Consider the following 18629-nt stretch of genomic DNA (forward strand, 5'->3'; position numbering starts at 1 on the left):
GTATTAAAAACCTGGAAAATATTTATCTCATATTGCATGAGATAATCTCATGCAAAAGAGATAAAGTAGTGAGATTCATATTATTTTTTTATTTTTTATAAATGGTGGACCTCACTATCTTATCTCTGTTGCATGAGATATATATCCCTAAAAACTTATAAGTAGTTATAATGTTAATCAATTATGTGGTTTGAGTTTGGGCAGAAAAGTCAGGAAGAAGGAAACAAACTTATCTATCTACAAATGGGAATGAATGAATAATGAAAAAAACAGCATTTATAGCGCCATGACATCTCACCCATCATAGCTTTCCATTTCCTTGTCATGAAAATGAACTGATTCGGTGATGGTGGCTAAGAGTTTAAGAGGGAGGTTATACTTATAATTTTTTTTTTCTTATCATCTTTTACAATTATTTTTATAGTTATTGGAACAAAATTAAATCAACAGTTACAATCACTTACAATCACATTCATTTTTATATAAGTGTGACAGATAAAATTTTTATGTAATAAAAGTAAAAATGTTTTTTTCCTTATAATAAATAAATATAAACAAGCAGCATCAATGTAAGTATGATGTTTTAATTTTGTTGGAATCGTAAACTTCAAATGTGACACATTGATTGTTGTGTGTGTCTCTAATGAAACCAAAGTGTTTGTTATAATTCTGAAAGACATTTTCAGAAGGGGAAAACAAAAGGGTACTCTTTATTTCAACCTTGAATTCTTTATTTTTGTCACATCAAAACCAGAACCTGATAAGCATCTCGTGGTAAAAGAAAAAGTAAAGGTTTTGATTAAGCTTTCTAAATAATCATAAGAGCGTCTACTCGAAATGCTTCTGTCAAGCCCTTTGTTTGATACTTTAATTTAAAACTATGGGAAAGCAAGGAAAGGAGAAAGTTAAAAAGGGTAATCTATCTTTACAATAATGCATGGAGAAAACAAAAAAGAAGAAGAAAATCTTATCTATTTTCACCCTGTACACACATATATTATATATTCTCGTTTCTTTTCTAGTTGAAAAAATGAAGGTGATTGAATAGCACTCACATGTGAATGAATATATTATTATGCAAAGAACTCGAGTTTTGGATGATTCAGTTAGGTATCTATCAGTGTCAATATAGTATCATTGTTACTGCTAGCGTAGAAGAATTGACTCTCTATAGTCTATAATATATATCTACCTGAAGTTGATATGAGAATATATTTTATGATAACGTTTGTTACGTTGTAAGAGATAATTTTATTTTTTACATATATATAAAATATAAAAGTGTGTGGGGTCCACGTGGAATCATATAAAGAGAAGAGAGAAAAAAATAACATAGGTTCAACATACTTTTATGTATGTGTAGCAGATAAAATTATTTCTTACAATCCATATTTATACATACAAATAAAAAATGGATGCAAAGTAGAATCACCTTTATTGACATGTAGTGGTGCAATTAAATGATGCTTAATCATATGGTTCCTAGTAAACAGTTTATTATGCATTAAGACATTTTCAAACATAAGCACTAATTCTATATGTGGGGTTGGACACTGCTTTTCCTTTTCTTTTTCTAAAAGATCTGAAATTGTTTTATTTCTTTTCTTCTTTTCCTCCACTTTTTCACTGTTCCTTCAGCTGGCTGAGTTGGCACTTGATTCTTTTGATAATGCAATGAAAGGACAAACTCAAAGCAAAGAAGCGGGGTCTCTTGAAGTTGAAGTGAACAAGGAACCTAACCCTACCGTTACGTTTATCTCTGGTGGATGGAACACAGGCCACATTAATTATAATTATGTATCCCATGTGGCTGAACATAAATTTCGTTCAACCCTTTCACACTTCACAGTTTTCAAATTTTTCAAAATGAATAATAATTTTCCGTGCATTCAATCTGTACCAGAGACAGAGTTTGTGAATTATGCTATTCGTGTTCCCTTCTATGTTAATTTTGTGATGATCGAGTCTAATGAAATTTCCTTAATAGTGTTATTTTTAACAAAATAAAAACTACCTAGTAGGCTAGTCCTGTCTTTTGCACGAGATTATTTATTGTGGTCCGGGACCATCATTTTTTAAGTTATCCTTTAGTGTAAATGCAAAGATAAAAGTAGAAAAGAGAAAAACTAACAAGGGGTTAAAAAGAGAAAGAAAAAATTGATGTTGTGAGAAGAAACATGAAATTATTGAGTGGTCCTAGAGCATAAAAAATATTTTCCCTTTGCACGTCACGAAGGAACAGAGACAATTTTTTCTGTTATATATTTGTCCGGAGAAACTGCGTTACAATAATTGCGTGAATACAACAGCATTTCGGGAGCAAGTTGCTTCATTTACCTGCCTTCTGCAACACCACTAATCTATTCGGTAAAAATTCCTTTAAAAATCATGTTTTTCTTAAAAGTCGATAAGCAATTTTTTTTTTTAGATATTTCAATCGGTTCATTGCTTCACGACTAGTTCAATTCAAAACGGATTCTAGAATTAAAATTTTAAACTCCTCCCAAAATAGGATACTCACATACAACTCTTATTCCCACCAATTTAATTCTCTGATGTCAATTGAGCTAGCTACCATGCTACCATGAGATAAGCAACTATCTTATATATAGTTTAGAAGTTGCATGCACTAAAAAAAACTGTAAATTGACACGTGAAAGTTATATTTATAATTTTTTTTTGCCTCACCATATTTTATAACTTAATCTATTTTAATTGAATCAAAATCAAATCAACAGTTATAAAATAATATCAAGTGAGAATTATAAATTTGATTTTAATTCAACTATGATAAAATGGGTATAAAAGATTATAAGAAAAAAAAAAGTAAATGATAAACATAACTTATCCCCGTTGTAATTTGACACTATTCAGCCCGATAAGGTAGTCTCATGGGTTAATATGTAAATCGAGCTATAACAACTAATATGGAAAAAATCAAATCTCTATAGTGGTCGGTCTAAGATGCAATGTTATTATTTCTGCCCTAAAAACGGAGAAAAAAAGATGGTGATATGTTCTACAAGAGTACTTGTATGTAATTAGTTGTGTATTTCCTTTCTTGTGGGAAATATTAGTTATAAACCGTGTAATAAACTCAATTTATTGGTCCAAAACAGGCACAAATGTTTATATTCTATTTAATACAAAAATAATATTTTAATATGTAATTAGTTTAATTTATATTTTGTATAAACTAAATTTAAATAAAAAAACTTTTATAAATGGAAATATGTTTATTCTTACATTATAATAATTTAAGATTATATAACCTACTTGAAAGGTGTATAGTCGTTTCCTTTCCATCAAAGTTGGGATTAGGAGTGAATCCGTGAATGTGACTGGAAGCTGCATCTTTTCTACCCTCTATCTTTATCCCTTTAACTTTCTCTATTCTCCATTCCTTTATTAATTTGAATAATGCTACATAAATATCATTATATTACATTAAACTTTTGAATAATACTACGAGAATGGTTATATTGATAATTTTTTTTTTTTTTTTTTTATAAACTTCCAAATTACATTATGTTTTACTTATAAGACTTCAATCAAAAGTGTTTTATCAGTAAGATATAATATAGTTTGTAAATAAAAAATTTATTATCAATAAGACATAGGAGAAGGATATTGTAACAACCAAGTTATGTTATTACCAAGTTACTACCAATCAATTTCATTGTTAGATTGATTATATTGATCCAACGGTTATATTTATTTTCATCGTTGTATGGTTATAATTTCCTATAATAACATGATAGTAACACAACTTAGTTGTTACAATATTCTTTCCACGTAATATAGTTCGTAAATAAAAAGTCTATAGATATAACTTTTTCATAATATTATATGATAATATTTGTTTGACATAACATTATCTGAATATTTTATTAATCGTGAGAATAATGCACAAAGTCATCAAGCAGTGGAGACTAAATGTGAGAGTAAGAGTGGCTGGCTAACCAAGTAGGCCAAGCTTCCCCACCACCAGTCACCAAAATGGTGTCATAAATGTGAGAATTTAGGTCTTTGTGCTTAATCACATTCACTTACTCTTATCTCTGTAACACAAAATATTTAAGGTCTTTCCTTCTCCCACTACCTGTCTCTGTCTCTGTCATCACTTATCTCTCTTATGCACTAAGCAATAAGTAAGTGGCATGGGTATGATTGCTGTTTTCAAGTTCTGAAATTTATTGACTATTTTGCTTGTTCTTGGAATTCCTATTTCTGGGTTTGTATTCTTTTTGCAACACCGAAATGAGTACTGAGGAAATGCCTGTGAGTGAGGAACATGATGCGGCTTCTTGTAGAAGAACAGTTTCTCTTCCAGTTCACAAGGTACTTTTTGCTATTCACTTGTTGCTGCTGCTTCTTCATCTTTACCTTCAGCCTTGTTTCAAGGACTATTCTTTATTTGAATCTCTTCTCTTTCTTAGTCATCTCATCTGTTTGTACTTTGATTTCATCTTCTCTTAGTTTTGTGATGATTCTTTAGACTGAGATCTTCTCATTTTTTCTTTTGCCATGTGCCCAACACTTGAACCAATCGTTATGACAGTAAAGTTTTTCTTTTTTTAAAAAAATTGTTTTCAATAACTAGGGCCTAGGGGACTTTTGGCTTATATATATATATATATACACACACACACACACCAACTGTATCCGTGGGATATATTTTTGTAAGATAATATCTTTCTTTGTGTGAATTTTAATCATTTTTTATTGCTAGCATGTTTGTACTGATTTTGTTACGAGTCTGGATTTTTGGAAGGTTAGAATTGTGGTAGTTGTGTTTGGGAATAAGGAAGAGAAGATAAAAGAGAGAAATGATTGGTATTATTGATGAAAGAGCAATGAATGAAAACAAAAAGGAAATCATCTTATCTCACTGAGCACTCTCAATCTTACAACAAATCTCTAAAAGTGATTTTGAAATAGGAGATGATCCCATTTTATACAAGTGATAGGGCTTCTCCGGAAAGCCACCTGTTAACAACCACTTGCTAACTGACTAAATAACTAAATTGCTGTCTAACTAACAAGACTGAGCTTATGTGTGTGCATGAAAACTGAGCTTGTAGTTGAATTTCACCATTGGTGGAATGTAATGTTACACTCATAATAAAATTGGGGATATGAATTACTGATTCTGTGAAATCATTCTTTTAGAATTCTGATTTGTTGATTTAATTGAAAGCAATTGTACTTGAAAGGATTTCAAAATTCAATGATTGCATAAATGTTTATCATTCAAATACACATCCAATGCATTATACTCTTCCCTACTTTCTGCTGCTAAACAGCAGCAGTTTGAATGCTTGTTTATATTTTTCTTCCCTGTAATAAAAGATTCAAAGGGATGAATCCATTTATTCAAATATTTATATAATTTGCAATATCTGTTATATGCAGTATGCTAAACCGATATTAATCTTAAATAAAGGATCTGTGGCTGATATCTTTTATTAATATTGGTGGTTTGGTCCTCTGACAGTTTATTTGGTTCTTTTATTTCTAATTCATTTGGTAAATGTGCCATCATGCAAATCTTTAATCTATGATAATGTGATTTTTATTTATTACGAGATTCCATGTTCCAAAACTATAGCAGTTTTTTCACTGGAGGGTGGAAGAATTTGCTTATTAAGAAGGCAGATAAATTCAGTAGCCCAGTTTTAATTAGTCTAATTCTATTGTAGTTTGGTGGGTTTCAAGCTTACTCTAGGAAAAAAGAGTGGGTGACTACTTTGATAGTTTTATTAGTTGTAATGTAGTTCAGTTGTATTTCAGTGCCTGCATCACTTATTTTGTCAATTCCATATTGTGTTTATAGGTTGATGATCCAATGGGGATAACTGAAGAAACCACACATGTTCCTCCTCGGAAGCGACAGAATCTTCTCCTAGAAATACCGTCAAGAACACCAGACGAGTGTTCCAAAGATTTTGTTGCAGTTAAAATGCCACTGACACCAAGTCCCACTCCCACACCCAAGAGAGTGAATTTTCTTGTGAGTTCTCGCTCTGTAGATGCTCCAACAAATAATTCTCCGGGGCCTTCAACATCAAAAGGCAAATCATCTATAAGAAACCTCCTACCAAAATTGAGTTTCAGGTATCGAACACCATTAGATATTGAAAAGTCTACTAGTGGAGCTCCAGAAATTTCCTCTTCAGGCCATCGAGAAAAGCCTTCAATCTCAAGATCATTGTCCCTTAGTAAGATATTTACTCCTAGGATTAAGAGAATGTCATCATTACCAGAAGAAGAAATTGGACATTCAAACCCAGAATCTGCTCATGCCGGAAGTGTTGGTGGTCCTCCAAATGTAAGACTTAAAGCAGTGTGATGATAAAATTTTAAAATGTCTCTGTTATATCTATAATTAGTAGGTGTCTTGGATTTTCATTAAGAAATAATTATAGCATAGTGTCTTATATCTTTCCTGGACTTGTTCCACTGAAGTTATTGTTTCATAAAGATTTACTAGCATGGAATTTATTTACATTGAAAAATTACTTTCTACATTACATTTGAGTAGAAAGTAATGTAGAATCTTGCACCATAGAAATAACGTTACCCTTTGTTTTAACCTATTAGTTCCTTTTACAGAAAAGAGAGGCCCAGAAGAAGATAGCTCGCTCTCTTTCAGTGCCTGTCAACAGCAAAGAAAAAAGCATAAGGAGGATGGATTCATTTTTCCGTGTTGTTCCTTCTACTCCTCGAGTAAAGGAAGGAAATGAATTGTTGACCACTTCTCCAACAAAGGATACTGGTATTCCATTATAAGCACTTGCATTTGCACTCACGAAAAATGAGGGAATTTTATATGTCAAATTTCTAACGGGATTGACCCAGTTATGATGCCAAGCATTAGTATTATTAAAACTTAAGACAAAATGTCAACATAATATTTGTAAGAGTGCTTCCTAAGTCATATCAAAACACAATTCTTTTGGAGTATCAGAATGCTTTCTTTATTTTTAACTCTTTCCTGACCTTCTTTCAAGGCAATTTTGTTTAATGTCCAATTTTAAAACAATTACTGTTTCTTATCCTACGAGCTGTTAGTAACTAGCCTTAAATAATTTCTTGGTTCAGAAAATGACGGTTCTAATGGTGAAGACATACCTGAAGAAGAGGCAGTATGTAGAATCTGTCTGGTTGATCTATGTGAAGGAGGTGAGACCTTCAAGTTGGAATGCAGCTGCAAAGGTGAACTTGCTCTGGCTCACCAAGAATGTGCTATTAAATGGTTTAGTATCAAGGGTAACAAGACCTGTGATGTGTGTAAGGAGGATGTTCGGAACCTACCTGTGACACTATTACGGATCCAAAGCATTCGCAGTCGGATTACTGGAGCAAATAGGTTTCAGCAGGAAGATGGAAATGGGTTCAGGCATGTGTATTTACTTTGGTTTGATAAAGATCATTTCTGATGAATGAGTTATGACTATATGCTTCAATTAGGAGCTAAGTAAATATCATAGAATCTTACAAGATCCATACTTCAATAATCACGAACCAACATCCTGACACATTCATTATTTAACTAAAATTTGCATTATTTTCCCTGGTTGCCACTGCTTTCATGTATGCAATAATGGTTATGACATTATCTAATGGGACCAACTTAGTTTTCTGTCATGCCTTGAAATTTAAGCAATGAACTCGCATGCTACCTCAAGAGTTTTTAGTTTGTGATACAAATCATGTATGATACTTATGAAGTCAACATTTTTCCTTGGAATTCTTCAGCCACTACAAGTGTATTGTCTTTTTCTTTCAAGTGGAATAAAGTGTTCACGTTATATCTTTGTTGACAGATTCTTGTACTGTGGGTTACTACTACAGATTCACGCTTTCATTTTTTTCTGCTCAATTTAATAGGATTTGGCAGGAAGTCCCAGTGCTTGTCATTGTCAGCATGCTTGCCTATTTCTGTTTTCTTGAGCAGCTATTGGTAAGAGCAACAATCCTCTCGTTTCTGAACTGTCAAGTTGCAATTTTGTATAGGCTCAGTTATTCAGCTCTCTGCAGGTTGAAAAAATGGGAACCGGTGCAATTGCCATATCTCTTCCATTTTCCTGTGTACTGGGTCTACTCTCCTCCATGACATCATCAACCATGGGTAGGTTTGCAAAGCATTGGTAAATACTGTCAATATACTTTTCCAGAGAACTGATCATCCTTTAAAATTTACAATGGTGAATTAGTCGAAGTCATTTGATCATGCTAGCAACAGACTGCACCTTTGGCAGATTTGTTTATCATTGATTAACATTATATATAGAGGTTTAAATCGTCTAAAATGATGTGGCAATTTCTGATAGATTTATGACGCTGAATGATTCCTATTTTCTTAACAAGTAAAATTATAGATTTTTTATTCATGATGGCACTTATTTTTCTTTTTTTTTCTAATTTCAATATTTCATGATGCTAGATTGGGTTTCACTGATATATGCCAAACCTAACATTGTTTTTAAAACTTTTGTGTCCAGTGAAGAGCAGGTTCATCTGGATTTATGCATCTGTTCAGTTTGCTCTTGTGGTTCTCTTCGCACATATATTTTACTCCGTGGTAATGGATTTTTGAGGGAACTATATTCTTGTTATCTGTATTTTTCACTTCACTTGAAACCAAGATTGATAAAATTATATGAGAAATAAATGGTCGAATGAATCAAGTGCTAGGTTTTCATCACTAATAGAAAAATGTGTGTATGAGATTGGGCACAGATGAAATTCTGTCCTCTGAGAATTTTTATTGTAACACAACAATTTCTTGGGAGATGTAATGGAACAATATATTTCCAACTAGATTCTAGCTAAGTTCTGGTTTATGCATATCCTGATACCACAAGCTAGTCACCCATGCCTAATTGCCAAAGAAGCACTAGCAGTCTAGGCTTCTAGCTAAGTTCTTTTTATTTCTTTTGTCACCTGCAGGTTCATGTGCAAGCAGTTCTGTCAATTCTTCTTGCAACATTTGCTGGTTTTGGTGTGGTAATGAGTGGAAGTTCTATTCTTGTGGAGTTTTTTAGATGGAGAAGAAGATGGCTGGCTTTATCAGAGCTGCAACATGGCCCTCAACAGATGACACAAGCAGGACAATACCCTCAAACTGTAGACACGCTGCGTTCTGGCCCTCCAAATCCTAGTCAGCCAGTGTTGCAAAATCAACAGAACTCAAATCAGAGCTGAATGGATGTTTTTTGTGGCTTCTTTTAACAAGCTAGGGGCAGCAGATGGTTGTTTTTCATTCAGGGTTTGGAAGAACTTAATGTTCATAGGGAATATTACTTTACATCGACAAGAGACTTCATTGTACAGCTTATGTGTAGCACCAGAATGACTTAGAATATATAGCTTCTCTTGCTATGGAATTTCTGATTCGTTGTTTGTACTGAGCAGTTCAGCACATTAAAACCAGAAGGCTTGTGACCTTCTTTTTTGTAGTCTTGGGTGAGGGAAACAGTGATTTTGTTTTTTTGGTCAAAGTGAGAGGGACAAAATTTGAGATCATCAGTTTGTGAGTTTGTCTTTAGAAGTTTTGATCATTCATGGGCCAATGCCATGTGTAATGAATGATGGAGGAAACTAAATGGAGCATTATCCTGGAAAGGGGGATAACCCTCCTCAAGATTATGCAAACCTTTGTCTTAAAGTCATTTGGACTTAAGAAAAAGGTAATGTAATATAAATTTGCCTCCCTTCAAGTTCAGTTTTCAAGTTTTCCTCTGTGTTATTCCTTACATATGAAGTAAACTCCTAAGGTGGCGTTTGGTTGAGGAGAAATTTTAGAATACTAGATAAATTGAATTGATAGGGAAATGGTAAGAAAGTGAGATAAAGTAAGATAGATAGGAAAATGTAAAAAAAGTAGTTTGGTTGGATAAAATTTTACCAGAAAAGTATATGAAAATTTTGAAATCCTATGTTTGGTTTTGGAAAAAATATAGATAGGTAAATGATATAAAATTACGATTTAATCCCCATACCCTTATCTTAAACAAACAAACAGCCGTATGCCATTTGTATCACATCTCATTTTGTATTCAAAGGGTATATTGGTTACAAAAAAATTAAGCAAACAGTGACTTTGCCATGGTTTTACATGGTTTTACAAAAATCCACATACAAAAATGATTTCCAAACAGTGCCAAAAGCCGTCTTTTTCGGATCCAAATCAAAAACCTATGCAACTTGGATGGCTGGTTTTTTGTCTGAAAGAGCTTCACCAAACACGTGTTAGTGGAATCCTTTTGTCACTTGCCTTGGAAAGTTGGATAAAGACGCCAACCAAACGCCATCTAAAAGAGTTTTTAAAATCTGATTACGTATTGATTTATTATTACATTACTCTGCCTAAGTGTGTCACAAAATTTTCTCTCTCCGTTATTGTTTTCCATATCTACATTGCATCATCATTGCTCCATGTCCCATGCTGCTTATGAAAGAAACACTTGAATCATAACATGTTACACGTAAATTATCTCCACCCAGGAAATCTCTTCTTTGTTAGTTTGACTAAAGCTACCATTGCATTTTTTCAGAAAATTTTTATGTGATAATAATGTTTGACACAATTAATTATGATTATCATAAAAAGAGAAGTTCGTGTATGAGTAATTAATTATGAAAATTGAATATTATAAAAAGATAACCTTGTGATACTTTGAGTGCATTATATATTTGGAAGTGTCAAAATAGCGGGACAACGATCAAAATATCACATTATTCACAAAAAATTACCTGAATGCCACGTACCGGAATTTTTTTTCCAAAATGCCACGTCACCTAACTCGCTACAACACCTGGCGAGTTAGGTGTGGACACGTGGCAGCAGGTTCATGGCCACGTAAGCCGCTGCATAGTGCAGCGAGATTAGGTGACGGACAGCTTCTGCCACACGGCATAAAACGTTAGGTAGCTTGGCGTGTTGCGTGTCTGACACGTGTCAAACTCGCTATGCTGCATAGCTTGTTAATACACGCGATGCTGCATAGCATGTTAATACACGCGGTGTTGCATAGCATATTATGTGCAAGTAGCCCAACACCCCAATATTTTTTGTCTAATAAATTCACCACTCCTAAAAATAATTAATCAACAGTTCTAAAATAATTTAAATTAATAAAATTAAATTAAACTAAATTAATTAACAGACAATAATTAAATTTAATTCATTTACACTCCTAAATTAAATTAAATTAGTTGACAGTTCAAAACAATTTTAACTTAACATAAACTAAAATAAATGAAATTAGTTAACACTTCTAAAAATAATTAATTAACAGTTATAAAATAATTTAAATTAATATAGACAAAATTAAACTAAATCAATTAATAAACATAATTAACACTCCTACATTAAATTAATTAACACACATAAATTAAATTAAATTAACAGTCCTAAATTAAATTATTTTAACATAAGTTATTTAAAACTAAAATAGTCAAACCAATATTAATTTTCCTTAAATGATTTTATTTCAAAATACAAAATTCAATAATTAAAACCAACTTATAATTTATTAGACCACAATGATGCAAGAAATGGGAAGGGAAGTGGTGAATTTATTAGACCAAAAATGCTGGACTGTTGGACTACTTACACATAATATGTATGCAGGATAACATGTATCGCCACGTGTCACAAAAGCTGACACGTAACATGTTATGCAGCAAGCGAGTTTGACACGTGCCAGACACGTAACACACAAAGCTGCCTAGCGCTTTATGCCATGTGACAGGCTGTGGCAGAAACTATTTGCCACATAATCTCGATGCACTATGCAACTGCTAACGTGGCTATGAACCTGCTACCATGTGTCCACGCCTAACTCGCCAGGTGTTATAGTGAGTTAGGTGACGTGGCATTTTGAAAAAAAAATTTGAGTCCATGACATTCAAGTACTTTTTTGTGAATAGTATGACATTTTGGTCGTTCTCCCCAAAATAGCCAAAGCTACAAGTTTGCATGTTTAGCCCAAATTTTTTCTTGGCTACACTAAATTTTTCTCACGCTTGAAGAATTGAATCCCTAATTATGATAGGCGGGGGCTCCTTTCATTCACAATGTCAAAAACTTAAACTAGACTTGGCCCATTGGACAAGATCGTTTAGTTTAGAAAACCTTTAGTACATGTGTAATTAGGGAGTGTTTGTTACAAATATTTATTTTGAATTCCTTGGAAAGTATAGTGGGGAGAATTAGTATGCCATGTTTGGTAGCAATAAATAGAGAACTTTTAAGGATAAGAAATTTGCCCCTTTTTTATTATCATGTGCAAAACTCTTGTACAGGAACCATGTTAAAAATTCCATAGATTAGGTGATATATTTTTTTGTCCGGCGAAGAAAAAAGTAACTAAATTGGTATGGACCAAATTATCCTACTGTCTTGAATAAGGTTCATTACATTTTTGTATGAAAAAGTAAAGGTGGGGTTATTTAAATAACTCCACATTCCTACTACTATTTTATAATCAGTCAAATATCAACTCAGTAAATTTAATTAAATATTTTCGAGACAAATTTGGGTCAACTAAACACATTTTTATAACTTATCAGAGAAAATAATATTTCTCACCATATTCTGACAAAAAAAATTTCTGATAATTTTTTTTTCTTGTATACCAAACACTCTTAGTGAAGCTGTGTTCTTACATACCGCAAGACCAAAAAAAAAGAGACATCATTTAGCTCAATTTTTTTTTTAAAAAAAAGTTGATGATATGTTTGGATATTGCGTTAGTTTACTATATTAATGGCTGTTAATTTATTATACATGAACCTTAACATAAATTTTAAAATTGAAAACAGAAAAATTCATCATAAAAACTTACGAAAATTGTGAGTCGCATTCTAACATTTACAAAGTCCCAATTTATAGGAATATTGACTAAATGTAATATTTTCTCAAAAAAATAAATAAATTTCAAATGCAACCCAAATAGTTCTTTTTACTAAACTGCCACACGTTCAAACTCGCTACGACTGTTAGCAAGTTTGGTCAGACCATGTGACACGTTCTTATTAGTGTACCAAACTCGCTACCAATAATAACAAATTTAGTAGTCTATAATTTCATAACATGTGGATACTTTTATAAGAAAAAGGCTGACTGTTTTGACCAATAAATTTATTACTATTGATAGCAAGTTTGGTACGTTAATGAGAATGTGTCATGTGGCCTAACCAAACTTGCTACCGATAGCAAATTTGAACATGTGATACTTTGGTAAAAAAATACTATTCAAATGGTATTTATTTGGGCAAATTTTTTTAAGAAACGTGACAATTTGGTCACTTTCCCAATTTATACACATGTAGGAAAAGGAAATAATTGTAGGAAATCTTAGATTTATGCGGAAGCGGTTTAGGACCTAGTACATTGGTATGCTTACCGAATCATTCTTGTTTCACAATTACCTCTCGGTGCGCAGGTCTCGTGTAGAATCTTCCCTTGTAGGATTCCTCCTCACGAACAGCTCACCTCAGCGCCGCAACACGAACAACCTCCTTGAAGCTGGACTGTGGCAGATCTTCCAGACTATCTCTCGAGGAGGATGAGATGGTTGTGTGGGCAACCGTTCAGATGATGAACGTCTGCCTCTTGGGGTTTGTTTCTGATGATCTGTTCACCTTGAAGGCACAAGAGGAGAAAACTATAAATATATACGCTTAGGTCTTAGACATAACTCAACCCTAAGCCTCATGGGCTCAAGTTTCACTGAAGCCAATAGGACTTTAGTGACCAAAAGAGCATATATCCAACAATCTCCCACTTGCTCTTTAAGATACAAACTTGAGTTCGTAAACCCAAGACCATGTGTTACAAGTTGAGAGTAATTTCTACCTGGAATTTTTATTTTTTTTTGAGTGATAATATCACTGACAACTTAACTAATAATATTAACATAATTTATCATTACTATAATTTTTGTAAAAATAAAAAAATGCCACAGCCACCTAAGTCTCTGTATTCTTTATCAGAATACAATTGATCTCCCTTTGAATTTATATATTGACATCCATACAATTGTGATTGATGGTAGTGACACAGGTGATGCTGAATACTTTACATGAGCTAACACAAAAGATCAAGATGGCACAAAATTGGGTAAGTTTCCCAAAAGCATTGATATTTATACCAGGTTATATTTATAATTTTTTATTTACAAATTTAACTATATGATTGAGTGTTTGTACTTTCTGGAACATAGTTGAATTTATAAATATCCATGATATTTTATGGATTAATTAAAAAGGTTTAAAAGAATTTAAAATCTTATTTATGATTTTTAAATTAAAATTTGCAAAAAAATAACAGATCAATTTAATAGTATTTCTTTGAGAGGAGAGATATTCTAACTACCAAAATTTTCTACTACCAACTTACTACTTATCTAATCACCATTAGATTAACATTTTCTCTCTCTTCAAAAACTTTTTAACATTCTCTCTCTTTGATCCAATAGTGATGTGATGAGTAGTAAGTTAATGGTAAGAATTTTTGGTAGTTAGAATATCCCCGCTATTTCTTTGAACTCCAAACTTGGTAGGTAAAGTGAGAGAACAAAAGGGAAACAAAACGATGTGTGTCTTTTACCAACGTGATATTATGAAGCATAGCATTGGTGAACACATTTAGCATAGAATGAATATTTCAACACGAGGACTGCTTCTTCTCAACGCTCGCTGCTTTCCCAATTTGTCCTTCCGAGGTGCCCTTTAGTCACAAACACTGTCAGTCTCTTCCTCTGTGTCTTGTTTTGAACTTCCATCAAACAGTTGGTGTGTCAATCAATAAATTAACCAAATTTGTGACCCTTAAACGCCTTTTTTCAAATTCTTGATTTTCATGGCTAAAAATAATTCCTTTGATGGCATTTAGCAACAAAAATGTTAACTTTACGCGGTATTGTACCTTTGGTGGTCTAATCTAAACCAAATTCAGTTCTGTATGTTGAAGTTTGAGCTGGGTCATGGTTATTTCTTGTTATTGTTGGGGTTGTTATTGAATGTTGATAGGTCTGACTGAACGAATGGCACTTGTGCTTTAGGGGTCCCAAGGTTGACGCTTGTTCCACGTTTGCAACAGAGTCAAGGGCTGAGAAGGGGTTTGACCAAAAACATGGCTTTGAGTTTGGATAATTGTGACTTGGGACATGAAAACAAGAATGGGGTGGTTCATCCAGCAACAGATTCTTATGCTGCAGAGGCAGTTGAAGCTTTGAAAGCTGGGAAGGTCATTGCAGTGCCCACTGATACACTTTATGGATTTGCTTGTGATGCTTGGTATGCTACTTGAATCTTATGCTCAAAATCCCTCAAGCTTCATTTTTATTTCTGACCTCTAGTTTCTTTCATATATGTTACATCTTATATTTTTCATTTTTCTTAGTTTAATGTTAGAAACAGTGCGTGCTTTGCTTTTACTACATTGGTTTCAGTTGTACTAGGTTTAAAATTCAAGCTAAAGAGATAAATGGGGAAGAAAATAAAAAGTGACTGATGAAGATAATCTTTCTTGTTGTTGTAACTTCCGTAGGGAAAAATGAAAACGCTATAGCATTGAGTAAGAATGAAGTTTGCACCACTAGATTAGTGTATTTTCAATGAAATTTAGTAATTGAATATGAATTTAGAGAGTGGCTAGCTTCTCTTGTAAAGAGCATCATGTGGACGCTTTGCTGTTGGTCTTACTGGGTTCAAAGGGGACTATAAAACTATTATAAGCCTATAACATTTCTGTTGTTTTAATTTGTGAGCCTAATATTCAGTTTTCTGACAATATATCTGATAAAGTTTTGTGTAAAAAGATTTTTTAAAAAAACCTTCAATAAAGTTTAATCTTTAAAGATGTGTTTATTGCAGTCCTCCATGAAAGGAAGCAGATGAATTATTGCGTCATGCTATATCCATTTCATACACGTTTTGATAAAATATCAATTTTCTACATAGACATCAGATGTGAGAAAAGTTGGCTCCACATGATGCCCATCCTTCTGAATGCCTGCAATATGTTTTATGTGTTTAAACAATATGCTTAAAATCTCATTGGCACTCCACAGTTTCCACATATTTAGACCAACCCTATTTCTCTGTATTCAATTGCATTCTGAGTGATTGATAATTACCTGTTACCTTGTCTTGGGGCATGTTGGCAGCTCATTGGAAGCAGTTAACAGGATTTATGAGATTAAAGGCCGTAGACATACAAGCCCTCTGGCTATTTGTGTTGGTGACGTATCGGACATAAAACGGTTTGCTGTGACTGACCATTTGCCTCACGGTCTGCTTGATTCCCTCTTACCAGGGCCTGTTACTATTGTACTAAGACGAGGTATATAAGTCGTACATATAACATGCATTCAAATCAATCAGTTTACAAAATTTGTTTGAAGCAACAATTTAGTCTTGTTTCTTCAACCCCTTTGTTCAACATATCTTCTGTGAACCTCTGATTTTTTTATTTTTTTTTTGTAAAGATCCTATATACTGTCTGATGGTATACTTGGATATTTTACAGGAGAGTCAAGTGTTCTTGAACGATCGTTGAACCCGGGATTTGATAGTATAGGAGTTAGAGTGCCCGATTGCAATTTCATCAGGATCATTGCCCGTGGTTCAGGAACTGCTCTAGCCCTTACCAGTGCAAACCTAAGTGGACAGCCAAGTAGTGTTTGCATCAAAGATTTTGAGAACCTCTGGGAACATTGTGCTTTTGTTTATGATGGTGGTTTGCTTCCATCAGGTCCTGCAGGCTCAACAGTTGTGGACCTCACTTCACCACACAAATACAAGATACTTAGACCTGGAAGGTAGCCCAAGCTAAACTCTTTTATGCTGCATTGTTTAAAATGTGAACTGTGCTATGCCAGATGCAGATGCCAAAAACTATTTCTTTTATATAATCCTTTTATCTAATATAGGATAGAAATGGTGGGAATTTTATGTTCTAATATTTCACCATGGATATCTAAAAATGAATGATGCTAGATTCATCTCCAGTTAGGAGAACTTACTTTTCATGTCCTCTGGTCAATGTGTGGTCCTCTGTGCAAAATGCGTCTGAAACACAATCATCATTTCTGTTTGAAGCCTTTTATTAACAAAAAAATGGCTCAAAACTACAGGTTTTGTAAGCCGTATGCTAGAATGTCTATCAACTCGGGTTATTTGTTTTGAATAAACCAATTCTCAGTCTTCAAGTATTATGTACATTTGATATTTTATAAATATGAATTTTATGTTGCATTACAGTTTACATTGATTGTGTTCTTGTTCCTCTGCTATTTGCAGTGCAAAGGAAGAGACAGTTGCCATCTTAGAGAAGCATTCTTTCATTGAGGAAGTGAACACTTGAATGAGCTGTGATTCATGTGCAGTGCCACGTTCTAGGCCTAATGTTTCACTTGTAAAAAACTATTCTTTCGCTTGGACATGTGAGAAGCTGTCACCGAGCCTCCTTATTTCCTTAAACTTTTTATACTTTACTCCCGCAGGATCTCTTGGACGTATGAACATACATTCGACATTATTGGAATCAAACATACTATGTTTTTAGTTGTACTAGGCTTTTTGTATCACATGATTCAAAATCTTATTATGTTTTGCAATAATAATGTCAGGTTTCAAGAACCTGATATGTTAAAAGGTAACAATGAAGATTATCAAAATTAACATTTAGTTAATGAAAATGATAGAACCAGGAAACTGGACAACTTTCTCACTAGTTCACTTATGCAATTATTCTAACAGCTGATACATTATGACCATGGTGGATTATGAATTGAAGGACTGCTTCTGTATTTGTAACATATTAGAAACATGAAGCAACCACTTGTTATCATGTGCATAACATGTTTTAGTGTTAGTCAAAGTGTTGCTTTTGTATTGTAATTCATCTGAGTATGACTAGAAAAGTCTCTCTTTTTGTGCATGTAATGAGGCACTCAAGTTCTACTGTAGTTTTGACATTTGATTGGCCAACATCTCCTGTTGTATATCTACTGCAGGCACTGAAAGTTTTCCTTTTGACACAGTTTCAGAAGAAGAATATAGATCACAGCTCCCAATTAAAGATGGGGTCGGGGGGACTCTGCAACTGCATTATGGAGACATATCAACCAGAGTGTATTTGCTGTGTCCCCACTAACGACAATTATAGTAATATGGAACAATGCCAATTCGATGACCTCAGTGAATGCAAATGTTAGATGTTATGGCACTAAGCATCATGTCACCATCAAGGCAGGAACACTTGCATATACTTACTTGTGTGACTCTGGTGAAAAAAGATGTTAGCCTAAATAGACACAAAAATCATAAATAGGATCTCAACATTTTAACAAGGTCTTATTATTTTTATGGGATTAAAATTATTTCTTATACATACATAAAAGTGTGAAGTAAATATTTTCTTTTTCGCTCTTTTATCTTCACATGAATTTTATACATTTTTATGTATGTGCAGTAGATAATTTTATTTTCTGTAATATGAAAAATATGAAATTCTATTTATATTGTCAAAACTTGCTAAGTAGGTTATTCTATCTACTCTCTTTTTTAACCTACATATGCTTATCATTTTCCAACATCATTATATATAT

The 18629-nt window shown here is 33.2% G+C and overlaps 2 protein-coding genes across 5 annotated transcripts; both read left to right on the plus strand.

Moving 5' to 3' along the window:
* Nucleotides 1–4064: 4064 nt before the first annotated feature.
* Nucleotides 4065–9741, plus strand: LOC133302966 (uncharacterized). Its single transcript, XM_061502789.1, has 8 exons — nt 4065–4341; nt 5837–6331; nt 6616–6778; nt 7105–7402; nt 7894–7966; nt 8044–8134; nt 8508–8587; nt 8956–9741. Exons 1-8 carry the CDS (start codon nt 4261–4263, stop codon nt 9208–9210), a joined length of 1536 nt encoding a protein of 511 aa, XP_061358773.1. The 5' UTR covers nt 4065–4260; the 3' UTR covers nt 9211–9741.
* Nucleotides 9742–14646: 4905 nt separating this feature from the next.
* Nucleotides 14647–18318, plus strand: LOC133302975 (uncharacterized). 4 transcript variants are annotated; one of them, XR_009750412.1, is made up of 6 exons: nt 14883–14932; nt 15088–15312; nt 16185–16360; nt 16547–16838; nt 17320–17462; nt 18069–18318. XR_009750412.1 is itself a non-coding variant. In XM_061502800.1 (5 exons), exons 2-5 carry the CDS (start codon nt 15149–15151, stop codon nt 17381–17383), a joined length of 696 nt encoding a protein of 231 aa, XP_061358784.1. In that variant the 5' UTR covers nt 14647–14760; nt 15078–15148; the 3' UTR covers nt 17384–17810. The 4 variants fall into 4 exon arrangements, 2 of the variants coding, with proteins under 2 accessions (XP_061358784.1, XP_061358783.1); XR_009750411.1 differs by having other exon boundaries at nt 18063–18317; XM_061502800.1 differs by lacking the exons at nt 14883–14932; nt 18069–18318 and adding an exon at nt 14647–14760 and having other exon boundaries at nt 15078–15312; nt 17320–17810.
* The last annotated feature ends 311 nt before the right edge of the window (nt 18319–18629 follow it).

The sequence above is a fragment of the Gastrolobium bilobum genome, unplaced genomic scaffold (assembly GCF_033153095.1).
Source record: "Gastrolobium bilobum isolate Gb01-03AN ecotype WA unplaced genomic scaffold, APGP_CSIRO_Gbil_v1 utg6923, whole genome shotgun sequence".
In the NCBI taxonomy this organism is placed as follows: domain Eukaryota; kingdom Viridiplantae; phylum Streptophyta; class Magnoliopsida; order Fabales; family Fabaceae; genus Gastrolobium; species Gastrolobium bilobum.